At 41.7% G+C, this 24,866-nt stretch overlaps 1 protein-coding gene across 2 annotated transcripts in view; it reads right to left on the reverse strand.

Moving 5' to 3' along the window:
* Positions 1 to 23,174, reverse strand: part of map3k7cl (map3k7 C-terminal like) — a 101,974-nt gene extending 78,800 nt beyond the window's left edge. Inside the window, exons 1-3 of one of the 2 annotated variants that reach the window (XM_078559888.1) lie at positions 22,894 to 23,174; positions 22,724 to 22,788; positions 22,147 to 22,261 (exon numbers count right to left, since the gene is read on the reverse strand). In XM_078559888.1, coding sequence (XP_078416014.1) covers positions 22,147 to 22,261; positions 22,724 to 22,788; positions 22,894 to 22,906 — 193 coding nt within the window. In that variant the 5' untranslated portion in view covers positions 22,907 to 23,174. Of the gene's footprint in view, positions 1 to 19,209; positions 19,303 to 22,146; positions 22,262 to 22,723; positions 22,789 to 22,893 lie in introns of those variants that run through there. The other variant, XM_078559889.1, reaches the window with a different exon arrangement.
* Between the last annotated feature and the right edge of the window lie 1,692 nt (positions 23,175 to 24,866).

The following is a 24,866-nucleotide window of genomic DNA, read 5'->3' on the forward strand; positions in this document are numbered from 1 at the left end:
GCTGAGAAAATTACTAACACTGAATTAAAGTAGCATGGTCACTTCCCCTCCCTGATCTTTCCAGTGTTTGTCAGGCAATGGGCTTTTCGCATGCATTCAACTTGAACTCAGATGAACCCGGATGCATTTTGAAGCTCAGGCCCAACCAAGCAAGATGATATTCCTGGCAATGACTGAGAGATCCGGACACATTAATACTGAGTGAGACAGACCTTGGTATTTAGTGAGAGTGGAATACTTAACTTGTTCCCTTTGCCAACATTGTTCTTCTAAACCACTCATCATCACCCATCCTTGCCATTCCCCTGGCATAGTTCCCATTTTCATTTCCTCAAATCAGAATTTCATACAGTTGAGCATTCTTGATGTATATCTGGTGTAGTCATCTGAAACCTGACCTGACTCAGCCTAGTCAGCTATGTCCCACCTCTCGAAAAACTTGCTGAGTTTGTATACTGATGCATTTTGTTGCAGTGAAGACCAGTTTGTGTCAAAGCTCCTGCCTCAAACAGGTGTGAGTTAGATTTAATTTCTGAGCATGTCAGTCCTGCAGGTCATTTCCTGATGTTCTGTTGTGCAGGATATCCAGTTGAGACTAGTAGCCATGGATAGCAGGTGGCAAAGTATTCTGTAAGTCATGGAAAGAGTACAGCACTAACATTAGTAATTTCTTAACCACTTTCTCTTCTTTTTCATGCTGACCCTTTGGTTCTCATAAGCCTTTCAACTGATGGTGGATTATTTATTTTTTGTCCACTACTATTATTGACATTAATAAATTTCCAAATAGGAATTCCGCTATCCAAAGTGTTTGGAATAAGAGGACAATCCAGAAAAGGGATTAGGCAAGACCAGCTGCACAGGAGGCACTCTGTACAATGATATTGAGAGGATGTCACCATAGCTCACTTTGGCAGATGACTAGCGCTAGCAGAATTTCTTGCTCCCATAATAAAGTAGGAATAACAGATCCAATTGCATCACTAAGATATCTGAATATGCAACATTTATTGGTGAGTCCTCGCTATACTCTATCACAGTAATGCTTTGAGCAACACTGCACTGCATAAAAGAAGAAAAATATGGTAGGATGATTGACAGGCAACATTACCAGATTGACCACACTTGCCAAGATGCCACCAAACACCTCTGCAAGTTCTGGCACATCTGCCTGGCAATGACGATAAATATAAAAACAGAAAAGGCTAGAAATACTCAGCAGATCTGGCAGCATTTGTTGAGAGAGAAACAGCAGAGTTAACGTTTTAGGTCCATGACCTTTCATCAGAACAGTGAAAGGTTAGAGATGTAACATTTTTTAAGCATGTATAGAGGCAGGGAGAGGAACAAGGAGGGGAAACAACACTAAGGAAGGTCTGTGACAGGGTGGGAGGCTGGAGAGTTTAAATGACAAAAGGGATGATGATGGTACAAGGCAAAAGGGGATGATAATGGGACAAGTAAAGAAACAAAAAATGGGTCCATAGGGAAAGGTGGAAATTGTAAGCAAAGTTAATGAAATTTTCCAGTTCAGCTGAAAGCAGGATACAGTAATTAATATACCAGAAAAAGTGGTGAGGGAGGGGACTTGAGTAGGACTGCAACAAAGACTGTTCCACATATCCCACAAAATTAGTTAGGACCCAAATGGGTTCCCATAGCAACACCTTTTATTTGGAGGGCGTCGGATTGGAACATTCCCTGACTTAGAGCAGAATTTTCCCCCTGTCAGGGGGTTGTGCGGGGGTGGGCGGGAACGGGCGCGAACCCAATTGGCAGGTCTGCGCCGCCATTTTGCGTGGGCAGGCCAGTTAAGGCCCGCCCATCGTGATGCACACCTGGAAGTGCTGTGTGCTCCCTGTGCCTCAGGGAGATTAGTTAAAGTTTTCTAAAAGCTAAATAAAGGAAAGAAAATATTTTAAGACATGTCCCCTAATGTGACAGTGTCACATGAGCTGGGACGTGTCAAAGAACATTTATAAAAACTTAATGAAACCTCATCCCGCCTGTGGATGAGGTTTCATGAAAAATACGAAGGCCGCCTGGGCTCTTCGCCTGCCCGCCAACCTTAAGGTTGGACGGGCAGCTCGTTTAAGTGTTTTAATTAGTTTTTAACAGGCCTCAACAGGCCTTTGACAGTTCGGCGGGTGCGCAGCTGAGTCGGCTGCACGCGCGCCGAACTGGAAATCTAAATGACGTGCGGTGACGTTGGGACGCACACATGACGTCACCACACATCATTTGACCGCCAACCCAAAAATTCTGCCCTTAGTGTCATTCTATCTCCCGCCTAGTGCTAGGGTCAATGTGCTAGAGGGCTTCTCTCACTCAGTGCTGTCTCCTGCCTTCCACCCTATTAGAGCTTCCCTTATGTTCTTTTTCCCACTCTGCCCCCTTTCACTTGCTTTAAACTTATTACATTTCTAATATTTCCCAGTTCTGATGAAGTGTTATTGACCTGAAACATTAACTCTGTTTCTCTCGCCACAGATGCTGTCAGACCTGAGTATTTCCAGCATTTTCTGTCTTTATTTCAGATTTCCAGCATCTGCAGTATAAAACTTTTGTATTGAGAGGGAGAGAGAGCGATACACACAGTTTTCCTTCTTCTATCCTGCATTTCAGGGCTTTTTGGTTTGACATGTCATTGAAATCTGACCACTAATCCATCAAGATTTCGCACCCCAAGTGCCCACGTTAAATGAAGTCACACTGCCCACTCCCCACATTCATCGATTCCCTGAAAGACCAAAAATGTGTCTATCCCAGTCTTAAATGTATTCAATGATGGAGCATCCACAACTCTCTGGGGTAGAGAATTACAAAGATTCTCTGCCCTTTGAGTGAAATAATTTCTCGTCATGTCAGTCCTAAATGATTGGCTCCTTATCCTGAGAGTGTGTCCCCATGTTTTAGATTCCCTGACCAATGAAAACAATCTCTCAATATCCCACTCTCAAGCTCCTTCAGAATTTTATAGGTTCCAATGAGATCATCTCTCATTCTTCTAAACTCCAGTGAATATTAGCACAATTTATTTAGTCTCCCATCACAGGACAACCCCCTCACCGCAGGGACCAATTTAGTGAACCTTCGCTGTACCACTTCCAATGCAAGTATCTCCTTTCATAAATGTGGAGGCCAAAACTGCACACAGTATTCCAGATGTGGTCTCACCAAAACCCTGTACAATTGTAGGAAAACATCTTTATTCCTGTACTCCAAACACCTTGCAATAAAAGCCAACATGCCATTTGCCTTCCTAAATGCTTGCTGCATCTGCATGCTAGCTTTCTGTGTTCCTTGTATGAGCACACCCAAGTCTTTTTGAACATCAACACTTAAAAGTTTTACACCTTTTAAAAAATATTCTGCTTTTCTATTCTTACAACCAAAGTGAATAACCTCACACTTAACTACATTATACTCCATCTGCCACCATGTTGCCTATTCACTTAACCTGTCTATATCTCTTAGCAACCTTTCCACCTAGCTTGGTATCATCAGTAAACTTAGATACATTACTCTCTGTCTCTTCATCTAAGTCATTAATATAGATTGTAAATAATTACAATTACACTGAATCTTGCAGAACTCCACTATTCACTGCCTGCCAACTTGAAAAAGCCCCATTTATGCCTACTTTCTATCCATTAACCAATCCTCTATCAATGCTAATATATTACACCCAATTCATAAGCCTTTATCTTGTCTATTAACCTTTTGTGTGGCACCTTATTGAATGCCTTTTGGAAATCCAGGTAGACTACATCTACTACATATTCCCCTTTATCTATCTTCCTAGTTACATCCTCGAAAAACTCTAATAAATTTGTCAAACAGGATTTCCCTTTAGTAAAACCATGCTGACTTTTCCTAATCATACTATGGTATTCTAAGTGTTTTGTTAAGACTTCCAATGTCCTGTGGCAATGGAGAGTTGGCGACAGGGTCAGAGTTATAAACCTGGGAGTCCCTAGTCAAGAATCTGCAAATAGGTGACAGATGTACGAACGTTGTTAGACACCTGTGTTGGTACAGTGAGTCTTTGGGCAGCAGCATCTGTGACTGAGCAATCCTCTTCAGGATACCTGCTGCTCACCCCAAATAGAGAGGGAGCTAGAAAAGGTGCCCTAAAAATAGGTTGTCCCACCTTCTCCTGGCTGGGGAGCCACACCTATTAGGGTCACCATCTTTGTGGTATAAGAAAGAAAACTCTAACTTTTGCAACTTGGAATGTTAGAACACTCATGGATAATCTCAAGAGTGACCATCCAGAAAGAAGAACTACAATCATATCATGTGAGCTATCAAGTCTCCAAACTGACAGCACTGCTCTTAGTGAGATCCTGGGGAGGGGCAGCTGAAGGAACAAGCAGGGAATACACCTTGACAGCAACTCTTGTGTCAATGGAGTTGGTTTTGCCATCCGGAATAGGATCTTGGATGCACTGCAGAACTTTCCAAATGTATAAGTGAAAGACTCATGACACTTGTTATGGAGCAGGGTGACAGAGAACCATTGAAATCCTTGTCCCCTTCTCAACCGTTCATAATCAGTGAGTTCCTGAGTGTGTGGACAATTTGGAATAACCAGCAGCAGGCTTTTCATGGGTTTAAATAAGGAAAGATAATTGTTTATTTAAGCACTTACCCCAAAATCGAATGCTACGGCACCCACTCACATAATCACACACACCATCACACTCAAGGAAGGTACAGTTGAAGAGAGTAGTGCACTGATGGAACTTATATATAAAAAAGGAAATGTTCATAGATCACTTGTCTGATGTAATTTTAAGATAAGGTTGCAGGCCTGATGGAAGGCCTTCTTCACACCTGAAGTGCAGACTAGGTGAGTTCAACGGCCGAAGTCACATGCTAAAGTTGTTTGCATGATTTTCTCGAGGTGACGGACTTTCTGCAGGTTAGGAAGTCAGTTTCTTGTAGTCTTGTTACCAGGAGGTCAGGTTGCTGTTTTGTGGGCCAGAAATGGAACAGACTTGGAGACCTTATAATGTTACAGCCTTCAGATCTTTCTCAGGCACAGATGTTACTGCCTTTTCAGTGTCTCCTCTTACTCTGCAGACAGCATTTCCTATTCAAAGATTCAAAAGGACAAATATGGCAGTTCCACCTTGTGACTTTTTATCTTCACAATTGCGGTTTCTTTACCAAATATGGTGTTGTTCTTAGATTATTAATCCACATCCTGTTTTATTGTTTCTGGATTACCATTTCCATTGATTTGTGGCATTCATCTTGATGGGTTAAGACAATTTCCTTCTTTCTTTCAAAAGGCCCATTTGATTCACGAATGCCTTCTGATGGTCTTTAGAATATGTGTAATTAACACTCTTTAGTCTGGAATGCAGCATTTTGACCTTGTGAATCAGTGAGTCAGCTCTTGAGTTACTTCTTGAATTGCACAGACCAGGTCATCTGAACTCTGGCAACCATTTATGTCCTTTTTAAACAAATTCAAAGATTCCACATTGAATAAAGTTTGCATTTTAAAAGTGATGAAGTTGTGAATGAGCATGACACACTTCACCTACAGCTCAAACCTAACCAAAAGGCCACTGTTATCGGTGCTTATGCTTTGGCCCTTGGCTTTGAAGGTGTTAAGGTAAAATTCTACACTGACCTTGATGAAGATCTCACTTACATCCCAAAAGAAGAAAAAAAATCATCAGGGTTGGCTGTGACTTCCGTGTCTGGACAGAACCATTGGGAAAAACAAGGTAGGAAAAGGCAATGCAAATGGCATCCTCCTGCTGATAAAGTGTGCTCAGCATGGCCTCATTATAACAAACACCCTCTTCAGCCAGAAGGGTAAATAAAAAACCATATGCATTCCTAGATCAAAGCACTTTCACCTCCTGGATTATGCCATTGTTCAGATCAAAGATCTAAGTGATATCTGTATTTCTTGATCCATGCAGGGGACTAATGCCTGCTGGACAGATCATCAACTTGTTTGATCGGTGATGAATATCCACCTAACACCAAGACATCGCAAAGCCCAAAAGTCCAAGAAGAAGAAGATTAATGTTTCAGCCCTAAAGCAGCTCAATCAATGAAAGGAATTCCAAGTGCAGCTCACAATCAATCTGGAAAATCTTCACACATCCAGCTCATTTCCAGAAAGTGGGATCAAATAAATCCAGCTGTACTAGACTCCTGTATCCAGACCATTGGGTTCGAGCATCGTCGTCACCAGGATTGTTTTCACAAATATTTAGTTCAAATATGTGACTCCTGGTACAAAAACAAGCAGCCTTCATTGCCTGGCAGAACAACCGAAGATTGCAACTGAAGAAGGCAGTATTCCATCAGCTCAATGTCCAAAGACAAATCTAGAAGATAAAGGACATGTAGCGGGAAGAGAAATCCCAAAAGATCCAACAATATGCTGATTATTAGGACATGCAAAGCCTTTCTGAAGCCACCAGGGATATCTATAGACCAAGGTCAAATAGAAAAAGAATCCCCTTAGCTCACAAAATGGTGTTTTTCTTTTTAAAGGTGACAGTCATCCGTCAATGCTAGGAACAACATTTTAAATGACTCATCAACTGTAAATCCACAGTGGCAGCTGATACTCTCCAGGCAATCTCCCAGTACCCTGTGATAGAATCCAAGGGTAAACCACCATTGATGGAAGATCTGCAACAAGCAATCAAACAGATGAGCACAATAAAGCCTGTGGCCCTGACTGTATTCCAGCTGAGGTCTTTAAAGCTGGTGGACTTTTACTTATGTCAAGATTCTATGCATTAATTCAACAGATTTGGGAGGAAAAAGAACTCCACACCCCTTACCCCTCCACTTCAGGAAGGCAACATATGTAACTATCTTCACAAAGAAAAATAAATCATGCTGTGAAAACTACTGAGGTCTTTCCCTCTGTTCGATATCAGGGAAAATCTTGACGCTCAATCCTTCTAACTGCCTACTTCCTGTGGGCTGAGGAAATCCTTCGGAGACACAGTGTGGTTTTAGACCTTCCAGAGGAACCTCTGACATGGTCTTTGTTGCCAGACAAATCCAAGAAAAATGTCGAGAACAACGCCAGGAACTCTTCAGTGCATTCATTAAACTGACCAAAGCATTTGGCTCAGTAAATCACAATGCTCTGTGGATTGTGCTCCAAAGATTTGGATGTCCAAGAAACTTCATTACAATTCTGTAACCACATCATTATGATATGACTGCAACTGTCTTGAGTGGGAGATCTGAAACAGTTGCCTTCAAAATCCAGACCAGTGTCAAACAAGGCTGTGCGATAACCCCCATACTATTTTCAATCTTCCTGACAGTGGCTATTCACCTCATCAAAGATCGACCACCCTCTAGTGTGAGTCTTAAATACAGTCTAGATGGAAAGCTCTTTAACCTTGGTCGCCTCCATGCCAAAACTAAACTGAACACCATAGCCATACATGATCTACAGGTTGCAGATGACTGTAGTGTCATTGCCCACTCTTCACCAGATTTGTAAGTCACTCTCAATCTCTTCAATTCTGTATACAAGAAACTTGGCCTGTCAGGGAATGTTGCCAAAACAAAACTCATAACAACTCACACCTGGTAACCCAAATATTCCACCTCCCATATATGTTGAAGGAGAGACTCTGGAATATAGTGAGCACTGCCCAAATGTTGGCAACCACCTCTCTCAAAAGGCTACCATTGACAAGGAGATCCAACACCAGATCAGCTGCGCCAGCTCAGCCTTCTACAAATTATGACATAAAGTGTTTGACAACAAAAATATCCGCAAGACAACAGAAGTCCTCGTGTACAGAGCAGTTGTCAGCACTGCATTCCTGTACTGCAGTGAGATGTGGACTGTGTATCAGCGATGGATAAAAGCATTAGAGAAATTCCATCAGCAACGCCTCCATTGCATCCTGTGGATTCAATTGGAGGGCCATCAAACAAATGCTAGTGTCCTTCTTGAAGCCAGCTCAACAAGCATTCAGGCAAAACTCCTGCAAAATCAACTACAATGGAGTGGACACCATGTCTGGATGGCCGGAAAACACCTGCCCAACCAGGTCCTGTTTTCTCAACTCTCAAATGGCCAACATTTCAGGGGAGGACAAAAAAAATGGTTCAAAGACACTTTGAGGCTCCACCTGATGAGCAGCGGCATTGACCTAAATGACTGGAAGGAGATTGATACTGATCACTCAGAATAGCAACAGCTGGTCCATCAAGTTACATCACGATTTGAGTCACAAAGTTTTAATTGTGAGGCAGAGCAGTGGCAGAGGAGGAAAGAAAAGGAAGCAAATTTTGCACCTTGGATCCCATTACCTCATGAGATGTCCCGTCCCATGTACCCAAAGGTCTACGGGTCAAGAACTGGCCTTTTCAGTCACATGAAAACCCACGGCAGAAACTCGCAACCCTGAATAAATTCATCACTGAATCTTGGGACAGATGACAGCGATGATGATGAAAATGATTCAGAGAGGAAAGTCTGGCACTTACAAAGACAAACCTTCAAACTAAGTAACAGAGACCATGTCACTGAGTGAAATAGGCCTGTTACTGGGTGAGGGAGATCCTAAACAGCATGACACTGAGATTGAGAAACACCCTCACACTGAGACAGCCCGACGCTGAGATTGAGGAACACCCTGACACTGAGATTGAGGAACACCCCGACATGGAGACAGCCTGACACTGATATTGAGAAACACTCCGGCATGGAGACAGACTGACACTGAGATAGAAAAACACTCTGACACTGAGACAGCCTGACGCTGAGATTGAGAAACATCCTCACACTGAGACAGCCTGACACTGAGATTGAGAAACACCCTGACACTGAGACAGTCGGACACTGAGATTGAGAAACACCCTCCACTGAGATTGGGAAACACCCTGACACGGAGACAGCCTGACACTGAGATTGAGAAACACCATGACACGGAGACAGCCTGACACTGACATTGAGAAACACTCTGACATGGAGAGAGCCTGACATGAGATTGAGAAGCACCCTGACATTGACGCAGCCTGACACTGAGATTGAGAAACACTCTGTCATTGACACAGCCTGACACTGAGATTGAGAAACACTCTGACACTGAGATAGCCTGACACTGAGATTGAGAAACACCATAACACTGACACAGCCTGACACTGAGATTGAGAAGCACTCTGTCATTGACACAGCCTGACACTGAGATTGAGAAACACTCTGACACTGAGACAGCCAGACACTGAGATTGAGAAACACACTGACACTGAGATTGAGAAACACCCTGACACGGAGACAGCCTGACACTGAGATTGAGAAACACCCTGACACTGAGATTGAGAAACACCCTGACACTGAGACAGCCTGACACTGACATTGAGAAACACTCTGACATGGAGAGAGCCTGACACTGAGATTGAGAAACACCCTGACACTGAGACAGCCTGACACTGAGATTGAGAAACACTCTGACATGGAGAGAGTCTGACATTGAGATTGAGAAACACTCTGACACTGAGACAGCCTGACATTGAGTTTGAGAAACACCCTCACACTGAGACAGCCTGACATTGAGTTTGAGAAACACCCTCACACTGAGACAGCCTGACACTTACATTGAGTAACACCCTCACACTGAGACAGCCTGACACTGAGATTGAGAAACACTCTGACACTGAGACAGCCTGACACTGAGATTAAGAAACACTCTGACACTGAGACAGACTGACACTGAGATTGAGAAGCACTCTGAGACTGAGACAGCCTGACACTGAGATTGAGAAACGCCCTTACACTGAGACAGCCAGACACTGAGATTGAGAAACACACTGACACTGAGATTGAGAAACACCCTGACACGGAGACAGCCTGACACTGAGATTGAGAAACACCCTGACACTGAGATTGAGAAACACCCTGACACTGAGACAGCCTGACACTGACATTGAGAAACACTCTGACATGGAGAGAGCCTGACACTGAGATTGAGAAACACCCTGGCACTGAGACAGCCTGACACTGAGATTGAGAAACACTTTGACACGGAAACAACCTGACACTGAGATTGGGAAACACTCTGACACTGAGATTGAGAAACACTCTGACACTGAGACAGCCTGACACTGAGATTGAGAAACACTCTGACATGGAGAGAGTCTGACATTGAGTTTGAGAAACACCCTCACACTGAGACAGCCTGACATTGAGTTTGAGAAACACCCTCACACTGAGACAGCCTGACACTTACATTGAGAAACACCCTCACACTGAGACAGCCTGACACTGAGATTGAGAAACACTCTGACACTGAGACAGCCTGACACTGAGATTGAGAAACACTCTGACACTGAGACAGACTGACACTGAGATTGAGAAACACTCTGACACGGAGACAGCCTGACACTGAGATTAAGAAACACCCTCACACTGAGACAGCCTGACACTGAGATTAAGAAACACTCTGACACTGAGACAGACTGACACTGAGATTGAGAAACACCCTGACACTGAGACAGACTGACACTGAGATTGAGAAACACCCTGACACTGAGACAGACTGACACTGAGATTGAGAAACACCCTGACACTGAGACAGCCTGACACTGAGATTGAGAAACACTCCGACATTGAGTGACAGAGAACAGTTAAATGATAGTCCCAGACAATGGATTTACGATTTTCAAACAATGATGCTAAGTGGAGAAATCCTGGCACTGAGTGAGAGACAGCTATGTTTTGAACAAGGGACACTCTACCACTGAGGGGGTGAGACCCTATTCCCTGAGTGAGTGAGACCATGAGTAAGACACTGATATAGATGCTGAAAGACACATGGCACTGAGTGGGTAATAAATAAATAACATTCCTCATAACTCCTAGGACATTCCAAAGTGCTTTACAAACAATTAAGTGCAATGATTTGTTCTGTTGGAGAATACAGTAGACATTTTATAAAAGTAGGGTCTTGAGGAATTAGTTGTGTGGTCAATTAATCTATATTGAACTTAGTAAATGGTTAGTGAGACAAATCTTTGCACTGATAAGAGACACTGAATGAGAAAAATCTTGTAAAGAGTGAAGGCAGCCTGGCACTGAGCTGGGAAGACAATAAGGAGACACCCAACCAGAGAGGCATTGATGTTTTTGTTCTGACGTTGCTATGGGGAATCACTAATATTGTCTTCTAGGTCCCCTTCTCTTTTTTATGTCTACTTATTTATGTTTTTGCATGGTAGCTCTGGAACTCAGCATTATACCAATGCACTTGTTTTCGTCAGTTCCACAAATTGACATAAAAACTTAAGGATATAAGAATAGCAACAGGAGTAGGCCATAGAACTCCTCAAGCCTGCTCTGTATTCAATAAAATTGTGGCTGATCCTTAACCTAAACTACACTTTCCTACCTGACTTCCATATCTCGTGATTCCCTTAGAGTCCAAAAAGACTATTGATCTCTGCCTTGAATATACTCAATGATTGAGAGAATTCCAAAGATTCGCAACCCTCTGAGTGAAGAAATTTCTCCTCATCTCAGTCCAGAATGGCTAACCCCTTGTCCTGAGATTATGACCCTTAGTTCTAAACACTCCAGCCAAGCATCTGCCTTGTGAAGCTTCCTCAGAAGCGTACATGGGCAGGATTTTCCCGTCGGCGAGCGGGGGCGGGGCCTGTTCGCCGACGCGTAAAATGATGCGCGGTGACGTGGGGCAGAACTCCCGACGTCACAGCGCCCCATTTAAATTTTCCAGTAGGCAGGAGCGCAGCAAAATCAGCTGTGCGCCCGCCGACCTGTCAATGGCCAATTGAGGCCATTGACAGAGTCATTTAACTAATTAATGGACCCGCCCTTCCAACCTTAAGGTTGGCGAGCAGGCCAGGAGCCCTGACGGGCATTAGAAAAAGCATGAAACCTCATCCACGGGCGGGATGAGGTTTCATGTAGGTTTTCAAAGATTTTTATGAAAGTTTTTGTAAAAATTATGGACATGTTCCAACTCATGTGACAGTGTCACATGAGGGGGCATGTCAGGAAATTTTTTTTTCATTATTTTTAATATTTATGACAGGACAGCCAATCTCCCTGAGGCCGCACTTAGCCTCAGGGAGATGAGTGTGCTCTTTCGTGCGCATGCGCGAAAGAGTGCACTCTCGATTTAGGGATTCTACCCCGCCCGCATAGGGAGCGCATAGCGCTTCCGTGCAGACGTCGCGTTGGGTGGGCTGAAAATCCTGCCCCATGTTTTAATGAGTTATCATTTCTTGTTCATCCAAACTGTAGAGAATGTAGCCCATTTTGCTCAATCTCTCTCATATTTTCTCAGCCCAAGAATCAATATAGCAAACCATCTGCTCCAAAGCAAGTATATCCTTCCTTAGGCAGAGAGACCAAAATTGTGCATAGTATTACTGGTGTGGTCTCACCAAAGTTCTGTACAACTGCAACAAGACTTCCTTACTCCTTTACTCCATTCCATCTTGCAATAAAGGCCAACATACAATTTGCCTTACTAATTGCTTGCTGCACCTGCATGTTAACTTTCCACATTTTTTGTACAAGGAAATGTAAATCCCTCTGAACACCAACATCTAATAGTTTCTTACCATTTCAAAAAATATTCTGTTTTTCTATTCTTCCTATCAAAGTGAATAACTTCACATTTCCCCAGAATATACTCCATCTGCCACCTTTTAACTCATTCACTTAACTTACCTACACCCCGTTGTAGACTCTTTGTACTCTCCACATAGCTTACTTTCCCATCTAACTTCATATCATTAGCAAACTTGGATACATTGCTTACTGTCTCTTTTGTCTAATACATTAATATAGACTGTAAGAACCTGAAACTCCAGCACTGAGCCTTGTGGCAACTTGCTTATTAGTAACAGCCTGTCAATCCGAAAATAAACTATTTTTCCTACTTTTTGTTTTCTCTCCTTTAACGAATCCTTTACGCATGCTGATATATTACCCCCACACCCAATCCCATGAGTCCTTTTTTTGTGCAGCAACCTTTCTTGTGGCACCTTGTCAAGTGCATTTTAAAATCCAAATATACTGCAACCAAGCAGATCCCCTTTATCTATTCTACTAGTTACATTCTGAAAAAACTCTAATAGATTTGTCAAACATGATTTCCCTTGGATAAGAATATGTCAACTCTGGCTGACCCTATTGTGATTTTCTAAGTGTCGTGTTGCCACTCGCTTAAGAATGGATTCCAGTACTTTTCCATTGACTGATATGCCAACAAGCCTGTTCCCTCTTTCTCTCCCTCCTTTCTTTAATCATGGTGTTATATTTGCTACCTTCCAATCCACTGGAACCATTCTAGAATCTAGAGAATTTTAAAAACCAATGCACCCACTATCTTTGCAGCCATTTCTTTTAGAAACATAGGGCAGAATTTTGCCCTTGGTGGGCGTGTGGGCCCCATCGGCTCGGCGGTGGGCGGACAGCCAACCCACGCCGCCGAAACGGGGCCTGCTGCCATTTTGAGCGGGCGGGCCAATTAAGGCCTGCCCTGCGGCCTGCCTGACAGGAAGCGCTATGCACTTCCTGTTCCAGGGGGGAGGGACACCCCAACTGTCAAAGTGCACTCTTTTGCGCATGCGCATGAAAGAGTGCACTGCTCCCTGAGACTAAGTGTTGTCTCAGGGTGATTAGTGACAGTGCACAAAACTTAAAAAATAGAAAAATAAAAATATTATTAACATGTCCCCCTCATGTGACAATGTCACACGAGATGGGACATGTTAATAAATATCACATTACATTTATTAAAATTTTTAAAAAGGAACATGAGACCTCATCCCACCAGTGAGGTTTCATATATTATCAGAAGCCCGCTGGGGCTCCTGGCCTGCCCGCCAGCCTTAAGGTTGGACATGCAGGGCCTTTAATTACTTGAATTATCCTGTCAATGGCCTCAATTGGCCATTGACAGGTCGGCGGGCGGACAGCTGATTTCGCTGTCCGCCCACCTTCCTGAAAATTTAAAGGGACCGGGATGACGTCGGGGGTTTCTCCCTACGTCATCCCGCATCATTTTCCCGTTGGCGAGTGGGCCCCACCCCGAAATCACCGACAGGAAAATTCTGGCCATAGACTTTAGGCCATCAGGTCCAGGGGATTTGTCAGCTATCAGTCCTGTTAATTTCTCCAGTATCTTTCCTTTACTAATATTAATCCCTCTCATTGGGCCTTGGTTCCCCACTATTTCTGGTATGGTTTTTCTTTCTTCTACTATGATGACAGACAGAAAATACTTGTTTAATGCCTCTGCCATTTCCTTATTTCTCTTTCTAATTTCCCCGGTCTCAACCCATGGGATCCACATTTATTGGGAGCTACTGTTTTCCTTTTCATATACTTCCAGAAACTCTTACAATTCATTTTTATATTTCTGCGTAGTTTACTCTCATATTCTACTTTCTCCCTCTTTATCAATTTTTTGATCATCCTTTGTTAGTATCTCCCAATCCTAAGGTTTACTATTCTTCTTAGCAATATTAGAAGTCTGTTCTTTTAATCTAATACTTTCCTTAACCTCTTTAGTTACCCATGGATGACTTTCTTCTCCCATGGAGTTTTTATTCCTCAGTGGAATGTAGGTTCATTGAGAATTATGAAATATTTCTTTAAATGCCCACCATTACTCATCAATAGTCATGCCTTTTAATCTAATTTCCATCTCTACCATATCCAACTCACATCTATGTAATTGCCTTTATTTAAGCTTAATACTCTTTGGACTATGTACATTACATTCAAATTTAATGTGTAATTCTACTATATTATGATCACTCTTTCCCAGCAGATTCCTTACAATGAGATTACTAATTAACCCTGCCTCATTGCACTAAAGATCTAAAGTAGCCTCTTTCCTGATTGGTTCTATGATGTATTGTTCTAGCAAATTGTCTTGAATGTATTTCATGAACTTAACTTGCAACCTACTTTTGCCAATTTGATTTGTCCAATCTATACACAAATGAAAATCCCCCATGATTATTGCATTGCCTGTGTTACAAGCTCATTTTATTTCTTGTTACATAGTCTGTCCAACAGTATGGCTACTGTTAGGGGGCCTATAAACTACTCCCACCATTCTTTTCTGACCCTTGTTATTTGTTATCTTGACTCATACTGATTCTACTTCCTTCTCTTCAGAGCCGAGATCCTTCCTCTATCCTTAAGCCATCCTTTATTATCAAGACTCCATTGCCACCCTACTTTTCCATTTTGTCTGTCTTTTCAAAATGTCAGGTGCTCTGGAACATTTAGTCTCCAACCATGGTCACCATGCAACCATGTCTCTCTAATGTCTATTAGATTAAACCTATTTATCTATGTTTACATTGAACTACATAAGGCATTTGGCACAGAAATAGGCCATTCAGCCCAGCCTGTCCATCCTGGCGCTTACCCTCTACTCAAAACTCCTATCATCTTTCCACATCTAAATCTATCCCTTCTTCCTCTTATTTTTGTCCAGCTTTCCCTTAAATGCATCCATACTATTCACTGCAACCACTCCCTGTGGCAGCACATTCTCACCATGCTTTGGCTAAAGAGGTTTTTTCCTGGATTTCTTGGTGACTATCCTAATATTGATGGCTTCTAGTTATGCTCTTCCCCACAAGAGGGAACATTTTCTCTGCATTTACTACCAAAACCTTTCATAATTTTAAATACCCCTATTCGGTCACCCCTCAGCCCTTCCTTTTTCAAGAGAAAAGAGACCCAGCTTGTCAATCCTTTCCCAACATGTATATCCACACATTTCTGCTATCATCCTCTATCACTCTCTCCAGTGCCTCTATATCCTTTTTATAACGTGGCAACTAGAACTACATGCAGTATTCAAAATGTGGTCTAACCAAAGCTCTATACAAGTTTAGCATAACCTCCTTACTTTTCAATTCTGTCCCTCTAGAAGTAAAGTCTCATGCTCGGTTTGATTTCTTTATGGTAACCCATGGTGCAACTTTTAGTGATTGGTGTATTTATACTTTGAGATCCATTTGCTCCTCAATGACATCTAGATTGCACCTTCCACGTAATAGTGACCTCCCTATTCTTGCTACCGCATTGCACAAGCTCACATTTATCTGTGTTGAACTTCATTTCACAATTATTTGCCCATTCTGCAAGTTTATTAATGTCCTCCTGTAATTTGCTGCAGTCCGCCTCAGTACTGACCACCCAATTTTATGTTAACTGCAAATTTAAAAACTGTGTCTTTGATTCCAAAGTCCAGATCGTTAATGTAAATTGTGAACAGCAGTGGTCCCAGCACTGATCCTTGTAGAGCATCACTTCCCACCTTCTGCCACTCCAAATCATTACCTTTTACTCCTGCTCTGCTTTCTGTCTTGAAGCCAGCTAACAATCTGCTACTTCTCCTTCATCTCCACATTCTCTGACTTTATTTATTAGTTTGTCATTAATTTGTCTATCTTGTTGCAACTGCTTTGTGAATTCAGATAAAGCAACTTTAATTTTAACTTTTTACCATTTTTCCCTCTTTTGACCTTAATCAATAGTGCACTATTACCATGAAACTTTTCATTGCCACACACTTATCTTTAAACAAAATGGGGTCCTGCTTTATGGCCTTGGCTTTTTTCCTTAAATTTATAAAAAAAAGAGAGCTTCATTTGAACCCTCTCCATATCTTTCTGGTTTAAAGCCCTATCTACAGCCCTATGATTTGGCAGAAAACTGATGCCAGCTCAGGTTAAGTGCAGCCTGTCCCAGTGGAACAGCTTTCTCTTTCCCCTGTACTGGTGCCAGTGCCCCATGAATTGAAACTGCTGTCTCCCATGCCACTCTTTGAGCCATGCAGACAATTCTCTGATCTGTTTGACCCCGTGCCAGTTTGTACGTGGCTCAGGTAGCACTCTAGACATTACTACCTTTGCGGTCCTGTATTTTTAATTTGGAGCCTAACTCTTTAAACACCCTCAGCACAATCTCATAACATTGGAAACTTCACATTGTAAAGCTTTCCAACATCCAGACACAATGTTCAGTTTGTTTCTATTACTTTGAAACATGCTTTAACTCCAAACTCTCAATGGCCTGCCCCTCCCCCAAATATATCAGCACAATGGTTTATTTGCCCATATCTTCCACCTTTGGTCAATCTACAAACCTGATTGCTGAACTACTAACTGAGGTGCTAGAATAATCTGTATTTTAAAAATTAAGAAACAGTAACCAGGAATGGCAGCTTACATCTTAGCATTAAAAGGTACAGGCACAAGCGGAAACTGTGGGATCAATTTCCATCAACAGATCTAAGTTGACTCAAAATAGTTAAGAGCTGGTGCAAATCCTGCTCAAAAAGTAATGAAATGGAGTTCAATTTTCCAATGTAAACTCATAAACATAAGCATTTATTTGACTAGGTGCAGGCTCATAAGTGCACGGATGATACTATTGATAGGAGAATAAATGTTTATAAGTCAATTTATTGAGTTATGACAATCAAAAGAAAACCTTACAACAGAGGCAAAGATTCCAAAATCCTTTGATCTGAGAGCCCCAAAGAACATTTTAAACCATTAGCATGGTTGACAAAGTTGTAGGGACAGGTAATTAAGAGTAAAACAAAAATGAAGGGAATGGGAATCCTAAGTTTGTCATACTCTTGGTAGCCATTGAAAGGAAGAAACCAGAGCCAATCTTTACTTGGAATAACTTTATTCAGTGAAACATTGCAGTTATATATCGCCTGACTCTTCTCTACTCCTGTGTCAGTAAGTGTCACTTTATATGTGCTCAAGTAATTATCTGATCAATGCTTTCCACCTGCATTTACCTCAAATGTGCAAGCATGATTTGGAGACAAGTGGTGAAGCAGCTAAAGCACCTAGTTCCCTGCTTGATGGATGCTGGAGGGGCACGCATGAGATAGTTCTGAGGAGCTTCCACTCAATGCCACAATTCTCATGGGTCAACATCAGCAAGGAAATGCAGGAACATTTCAGGCCAAGCTGATCACACTGACACTACTTAAGCCAGCCTTTGTTGCATGATAGCCACTGATGTCTGTGGAGCAGACATACATCTCTACATTTGCTTGTTACTGACTCAAACTCAAAGATCCATGTTTTTGCCAGGCAAGTGTGCTAGGATCTAAAGAAATGGATAAGTAGCATCTTGACAGATGTGGCCTATTGAGCATTGTTGGCTTTTGATTGCTCTAGCATTACTTTCCTTCAGAGCAATGCTGCGTAAAGCATAATGTAGTGATTGGGATGTTTCTGAAAAGCAGTCCAGCATAACAATTAATCGGAGATTCACCATTCACATATTGAGGTGACATCATCAGAGGTTTACTTTTAGAAGCTGAGCCTCCACAATGCCAAAGTGTGGAAATTCCACTTCTCTCTGTAAATGTGGGTGTGCAGGTATAGGCAAGATGGCATGGGGCACCCCTTACGCAGCCTGACATCCTTGATATCTCTCCATAGCTCCTCCACTTCTTCCAAACACCTCAGCTTAGAGGATTCCCATTGGAAAACCCATTGGCAGCAGTATTGGTGCTCAGAGCAAAAGGGAGCAGAAAGGCTTGCATTTATACAGCACCTTTCATGACCATAGGATGTCTCAAAATGTTTCACAACCAATAAAGTACTTCTAAAGTGCAGTTACTGTTGTAATATAGGAAACGTGGCAGCAAAGTTGCACACAGCAAGCTTCCGCTAAAGCAATGTGATAATCACCAGATAATATGTTTTTAATGATCTAGATTGAGGGATACATATTGGATAGGACAACAAAGATAACTTACCTGCTTTGCTTTGAAATAATGCCGTGGCATCTTTTACGTCCACCTGAGAGGGTAGATGTGGCTTCACTTTAGTGTCTGATCTAAAGGACGGCACCTCTGACAGTGCATATTCCCTCAGTACTGTGCTGGAGTGTTAGTTTTTGGTTTTTGCACTCAAGTCCTGAAAGTGGATTTGAACCCACAATGTTCTAACTCAAAGGCAAAAATGTTACCAACTGAACTATGGCTGACACAAAAATAAGGAAATCTGGCACAAAGGCTCACGAGAACAACGGCAACAGCAGAAAAATAAATTAATAAAACCTGACTAGACATGATTGAAGAGCACTTTCTTTTAACATATGTGCACTCTTAAATGACACCTGACCTGGAGGCCGGCTCCTAGCATCGCTATACTCCAGGCTACCTGGCTGTGGGTTCGACTTTGCGTTCAGCATTCCTGCCTATTGGGAATCAAGTAGGAGACTTCAATATCCTATTCATGTATTAAATGAAGACCCTGTCAATATCAAGAGCATGAAATCCAACCATGAATTGGAACAAGGCCAGAACAGGCTGCAGTCAGGTTCTGTCTTACTTTGTGTTGTTATGCCATGTGTAGATTTCAAAACATTACATTTTTTTAATGTCATGTTCACGAAAATCAGATCCAGTGTATGCCAAACCATGTTGTTCTAATAGTGATGCAAAATGCTTCAATTGGTCCACAGGAAAACAGGGCTGTTAATTTGGAATTGGAGGGCAAACCCCTATACTGAGAGCTGGATTAAGATTGCTTCAATTAATGACTCCACCCATTGAATAACACCCACCCTCAGTTTGAGGAGAATGCACTGGGTGAATTTTCAAACAGGAGCATGTAGCTGTGGCAGTGGAGAAGCAGGAAGCTGCCAGCTAAGACTGGCCCAGGCACAAACAAGGATGTTGTCTCCAAGGGCAATGTAACATTCAGACCAACTGGGCCCCTTTCTCATATCATAGTACACCTTCCAGAAAGTGGTCAGGATCAACTACTGATAGCAGTAGATAAGGCAGAAGCACTTAAATCGTCCTCCAAACTTTAAAATTCTACCAACTTCATGGAAGATTAAGAGGTGGTCTAACTGAGGTGTTTAAGATGATGAAAGGGTATAACAGATCGATTTAAAATCCCAAAACTAATATAGATAGATTTTTGTTAGGTATGGGTATTAAGGGTTACGAAACCAAGGCGGGTAGTTGGAGTTAAGATCGAGATCAACCATGTTTGAACTGAATGGCTCAGTGGCTGAATGGCCTATTCCTGCTCTTATGTTCTTATGACACTGAATTTTCTCTTCCCACCCTGAGCATACTTTCTTTATCTATTCAAATCCACAATTCAAGGTGCGCCAATGAATTAACCTCAAAAAAATTAAGTGCAAACTACAGAATTCAGATTTGAATTGCATCAATATAAGAAAATCTAGGCTATGCCATCACCAAAGGAAAGCACTGGGGTAACTTGTGCAAAATGTATACATTCATCACGTTTAAGATAGTAAATTTGGCCACATTTTATATCAGCTATGTCAAGGGAATTTTCTTCTGATGGGGCTAGGTCTTAGTAGCTCAAATGCTGCAGAGGTCTATCCGCATGAAGGCTGTTCACATTTGCTGCATTAAGTGGCTCTGCCACTTAGCTGAAATATTTATCCATGAGTACCTGACTCTAGCTGCAAAGCTGCAAATTTAGGAGAGATGTTTCGATCATTTAAACAGTCCTGCACTGGAGGAGGTCCTCCTTCTCCACTTTGCCAGGCTCAGACCAAAGAGGGCTCACAAAAATCAAACTGGTATGACTGCTGCCTAGAAGGCAGGTATTGACATACATGATCTTGCCTTGCTGGTCATTGATCACTGTACATTTATGGAGTGGAAATCCTTGCTGCTCATGAAAGCCATGGGACTGAGTGTCAGCTCGGTGCCATCAATGATGCTCCAGACTTTATTGAACTGCAATTTCATCTAATTCTGGTTTTCATAGACAAGTGATGAAGCTACTTGTGCTAGCAAAAAATGCATCAAATACCCACATGATGCAACTGTGCACTGCAGTAATTTAGAAGCATGGAGCACAGAAGCTCAGAACAATAGTGGTCATGACAGCTACTGGCTGCATTCAGATACCAGCAAACAGAATGCTCCCATCACTACCTCACCAGTGAATGAGAGCCTGTGAAGACAGTTTTTCCCCAGACAATCTAAGTAGATTTGCCTGGGTCTGCATACATGACTGCGTGGATGAGAACAATTATAGACACCCTAGCTCAGGTACAGTAGAAGCAAACCTATTTCACATCCCATCTTTCACCCTCTTCTTTCGTCTCCAAATAACATGGAATGGGAGAATTTAAATAAATTCCCGTATTCTGATTTTTAATTGTAGCAATCAAAAACATTGCTAGCAAAAAACCTGGGTTTGAAAGAAAGAAAGAAAATGATCAAAAAGCAGCCAAAAATCATAGAAATTCAATTCTCAGAAATCAACATTCAAAGTCCACTGTCAGAAATGGACTTGTGGAAAATCTAGCTGGTCCCCTTCGAGTAGTCACATGTTGTTAGATCAGAACTGACCTGAGCTTCATCATCCATTTACCAGGGAATAGAGCACATGCTGATTATTGTGTAATTACCATTGCTTGAAATGAAACTCTAGGACATTTTGTGCAAAAACACTTCAGGTCAAACTGAAAGGATGATTGTGTACTATGCAGATTTCACAGGAACTGGCAATATGGATCTCTGCACTATTTCCTGGTCTTCACATGCTTGTTCTGCACTGATGCCTATGTGGAATAGAAAATTTGCCCACATCTCCCATCGCCTCAGACAATAGAAAAAATTATGCATCACTTTGAATTGGTTAAATGACTAACCTGGATTTCCTTAACAAATACAATATACAGAGTCAAAGAAAAAAAACACCAGTTAGACAAAATACAGAACTTGAAAAATTATGATTGGACTAATTGTCAAATATCATGCATAATTAACTTTACAGTTATTTATTGCACCTTTAAAATTTATCGTCACTGGGATGTATTCAAAAATGCTGCAGTAAATCAGTCATTGAATTACAGTAAAACAACATAAATTGTATTTTATAATTCGTCTCTTTTCCCACATGTACAAAAAATCTAACATTTTCAAATTCCCTTCATTTCCTAAAAGTGAAATCTTCTGTAGCCTTCATTTTTTTTAAGTAATTTTACAGTTCTACAAATGTTTAGATATATAAAAATAGTAATGCTAACTGAAGGATTTCAAATTATGTCTGAACCTATTTATCTTCACATTTTGTAACTGATATATGTTGTCATACCTGTAAGGTCATCTAGGCTCAGGGAAATGTGGACAGGTTTATCCGAAGGTAGCCTTCTTGTGGTAATCATATGGCCAATGGGACTAAAGGTCCGGCTGTAGCTTCTGCTCTTTAGCTGTGAGGAAAGATTGGTATTGCGATTCATTGTAATTTTCCAGCATTTATCTGGAAATACTCTTTAGCATCACATGTAAAGAAGTGTCACTATTCTGCTGGAGCAGTTTCTGTTAAAACGGAATCCAGAGTGAGCTCCCTATCCCTTTCTAATGTCAATTTTAAATTAAAGGATGATAACAGTACTGTAAAGAATAATCCCAAGTGACAAGGCTGGGAAACAAAGTAGAAGAGTTCACTGGATTTTCTGTCTTCCTTGTTACAACTTTCAGAATTCACACTGTTCTATTTGACTTTATATTTCATAAAAATTCAAGGTAAGCAAAGTTAATTGCCAGTAATCAGAAGGATAACCCCAAATAGACAACAAAACTTTACAAATTTAAATTAATATATCATGTTTTTTTGTTATAAAACCACAGGATCACTTTAGAGCACAGACAGATTGCACCTATTGCCTTACCTTGCACAATTCCACACCTGCCGATGCAACGTTCTGAACAGACTTGTGTCCTGCCTGGTCTTTGCCTTTGCAGAGCATTAAAGATTAAATGTGAGATAGAGCACCTGCTGCCTGCACAAATTGACAGTGTAATAGACGCTGAAACAGCTGCTAGGACAGCATGCTGTTACCTGCACTTCCCATGGGCTCTGGGCTCCCTCAGGCCTGCTTTCTGTCAGCCGGACTTTCCCTTCCTTTCCTAGGGAAAAAGGCACAGAACTTTATTCACTCGCACAACATAGGATGGAATTCCTTTCTCTGATGCGTCTCCTAGCATTTTGTTTACAGTTCAGAAACTTCTAAGCTCAAACAAATTGTCTTTAAACTAGAAAAATATTGTCAGCATAACCGTGTCTGCTACAGCAAACTCCTTTAAACAACATGACTCCAGTCAGTAAAAATGCCTATGACCCCAATTAGCTCAGGGTTACATAGCCAGTTTGGACTGCAGCTGCAACAGTACGTAAATGTACCATGATGCAGTTTTCCAAACTGAGGCTCAGTGTGTCTGTGCTTCAGCACAATATGACAGAATAGTAGTATGTGCAATAGAAATGAATAACACTTGAATGACAGTAATGACAGGTGTCAGCCTCATCTGACATGAAAATCCTCGACATATTTTGGCATGTTTTCTACAACTCACATATCAGATAACCACATTTTCAGATGCAGCAGTCTGTTATAGCGCTAGCTGCTGAATTTGACAGTCAACTTCCACCCATGATTTATCAGTAAAATCAATGACTTTTCTTTTAAAAAAATCGAAGAACCACTGGAGTTTCACGGTAGATTACAGAGGCTGGCAAAGAGGGTGGTCCCTTGAGAATCTTCACAACGGCATGGAATTAGCTTAGATTTAAAACAAATGAAGATTTAAAGCTAGCTGGTAGATTAGTAATTAATCTGCTGAAAGCCCCAGCAGTTATTTATAACCTCCCTTTTTGTTATATCTCCTCTTCTTTTAGGTTGTCCCAAGCCACGTACCGTTCCCTAGCAAATTGGACAGGCAATAAAACTTCTCCCAATGCCATTCTGGAATTGGCTGCTAACAAATGCATGAGAGTGACCTCGTCTGACTTGCCCTTCAACTCTTCTTCCATTTCCATGGGGAAGCACCTGGCATCTTCGTGTACCCTTCCCTGACTGCTCCATATTAAAAACCCATGGTGCAGGGCACAAAACCTCATCCTACCGATTCTATGATCCAGAAGATGTTTCAGTACATAATCCAAACATAATATTGGATTATAAATTTTCCTTTTGCTTTGATCCATGCCATCCCAGATATAATGCAAATAAAATTTCTAAATGTTGGTAATTAATTTGCACAACTGTAGTTGTAGTATTTTGGCCTATTCTCATTACCACATTTTAGGAAGGGTGCCAAAGCCTTGGGGTGAGTGCAAGGGAGATTTATTAGAATGGTACCATGGCTGTGAGACTTCAGCTTTGTTGAAAGACTGAAGCTGGGTCAGTTCTCCTTAGAGCAGAGAGGTTAAGGGAGATTTGACAGAAGTATTCAAAATCATGAAGGGCTTCGATAGAGTAAATAAGAACTTCCAGTGGCAGATGGTACAATAGCCAGAGGACAGGGATTCAAGGTAATTGGCAAAAGAACAAGAGGTGACACTGCTTCTTCTCCCACTCTCACAACATTTCCTCTCATGTTCTCAACGGTCTATCCTTGCACCCCTTCCATTTCTCATCTACATGCTACCCCTCAGTGACATCATCCAAAAATGCAGCATCAGTTTCCACATATATGCTGACAACACCCAGCTCTACCTCACCACAACCTCTTGATTCTTCCACTGTATTTAAGTTATCAGACTGCTTCTCTAACATCCACACTGGATTAGCAGAAATTTCCTCCAATTAAATATTGGAAAACCCAAAACCATTGCCTTTGTTCCCCACCATAAACTCCACTCCCGAGCTACTGACCCCATCCTTCTCTCTGGCCACTGTCTGAGGCTGAACTAGGCTGTTCACACATTAGTGTCATATTTGACCACGAGATGAACTTTCAATTAATCAATCAATCCGTGCCATTGCTAAAACCGCCAATTTCCACTACCGTAACATTGCTTGACTCTGCCCC

Source organism: Cetorhinus maximus, chromosome 16 (genome assembly GCF_964194155.1).
Source record: "Cetorhinus maximus chromosome 16, sCetMax3.hap1.1, whole genome shotgun sequence".
In the NCBI taxonomy this organism is placed as follows: domain Eukaryota; kingdom Metazoa; phylum Chordata; class Chondrichthyes; order Lamniformes; family Cetorhinidae; genus Cetorhinus; species Cetorhinus maximus.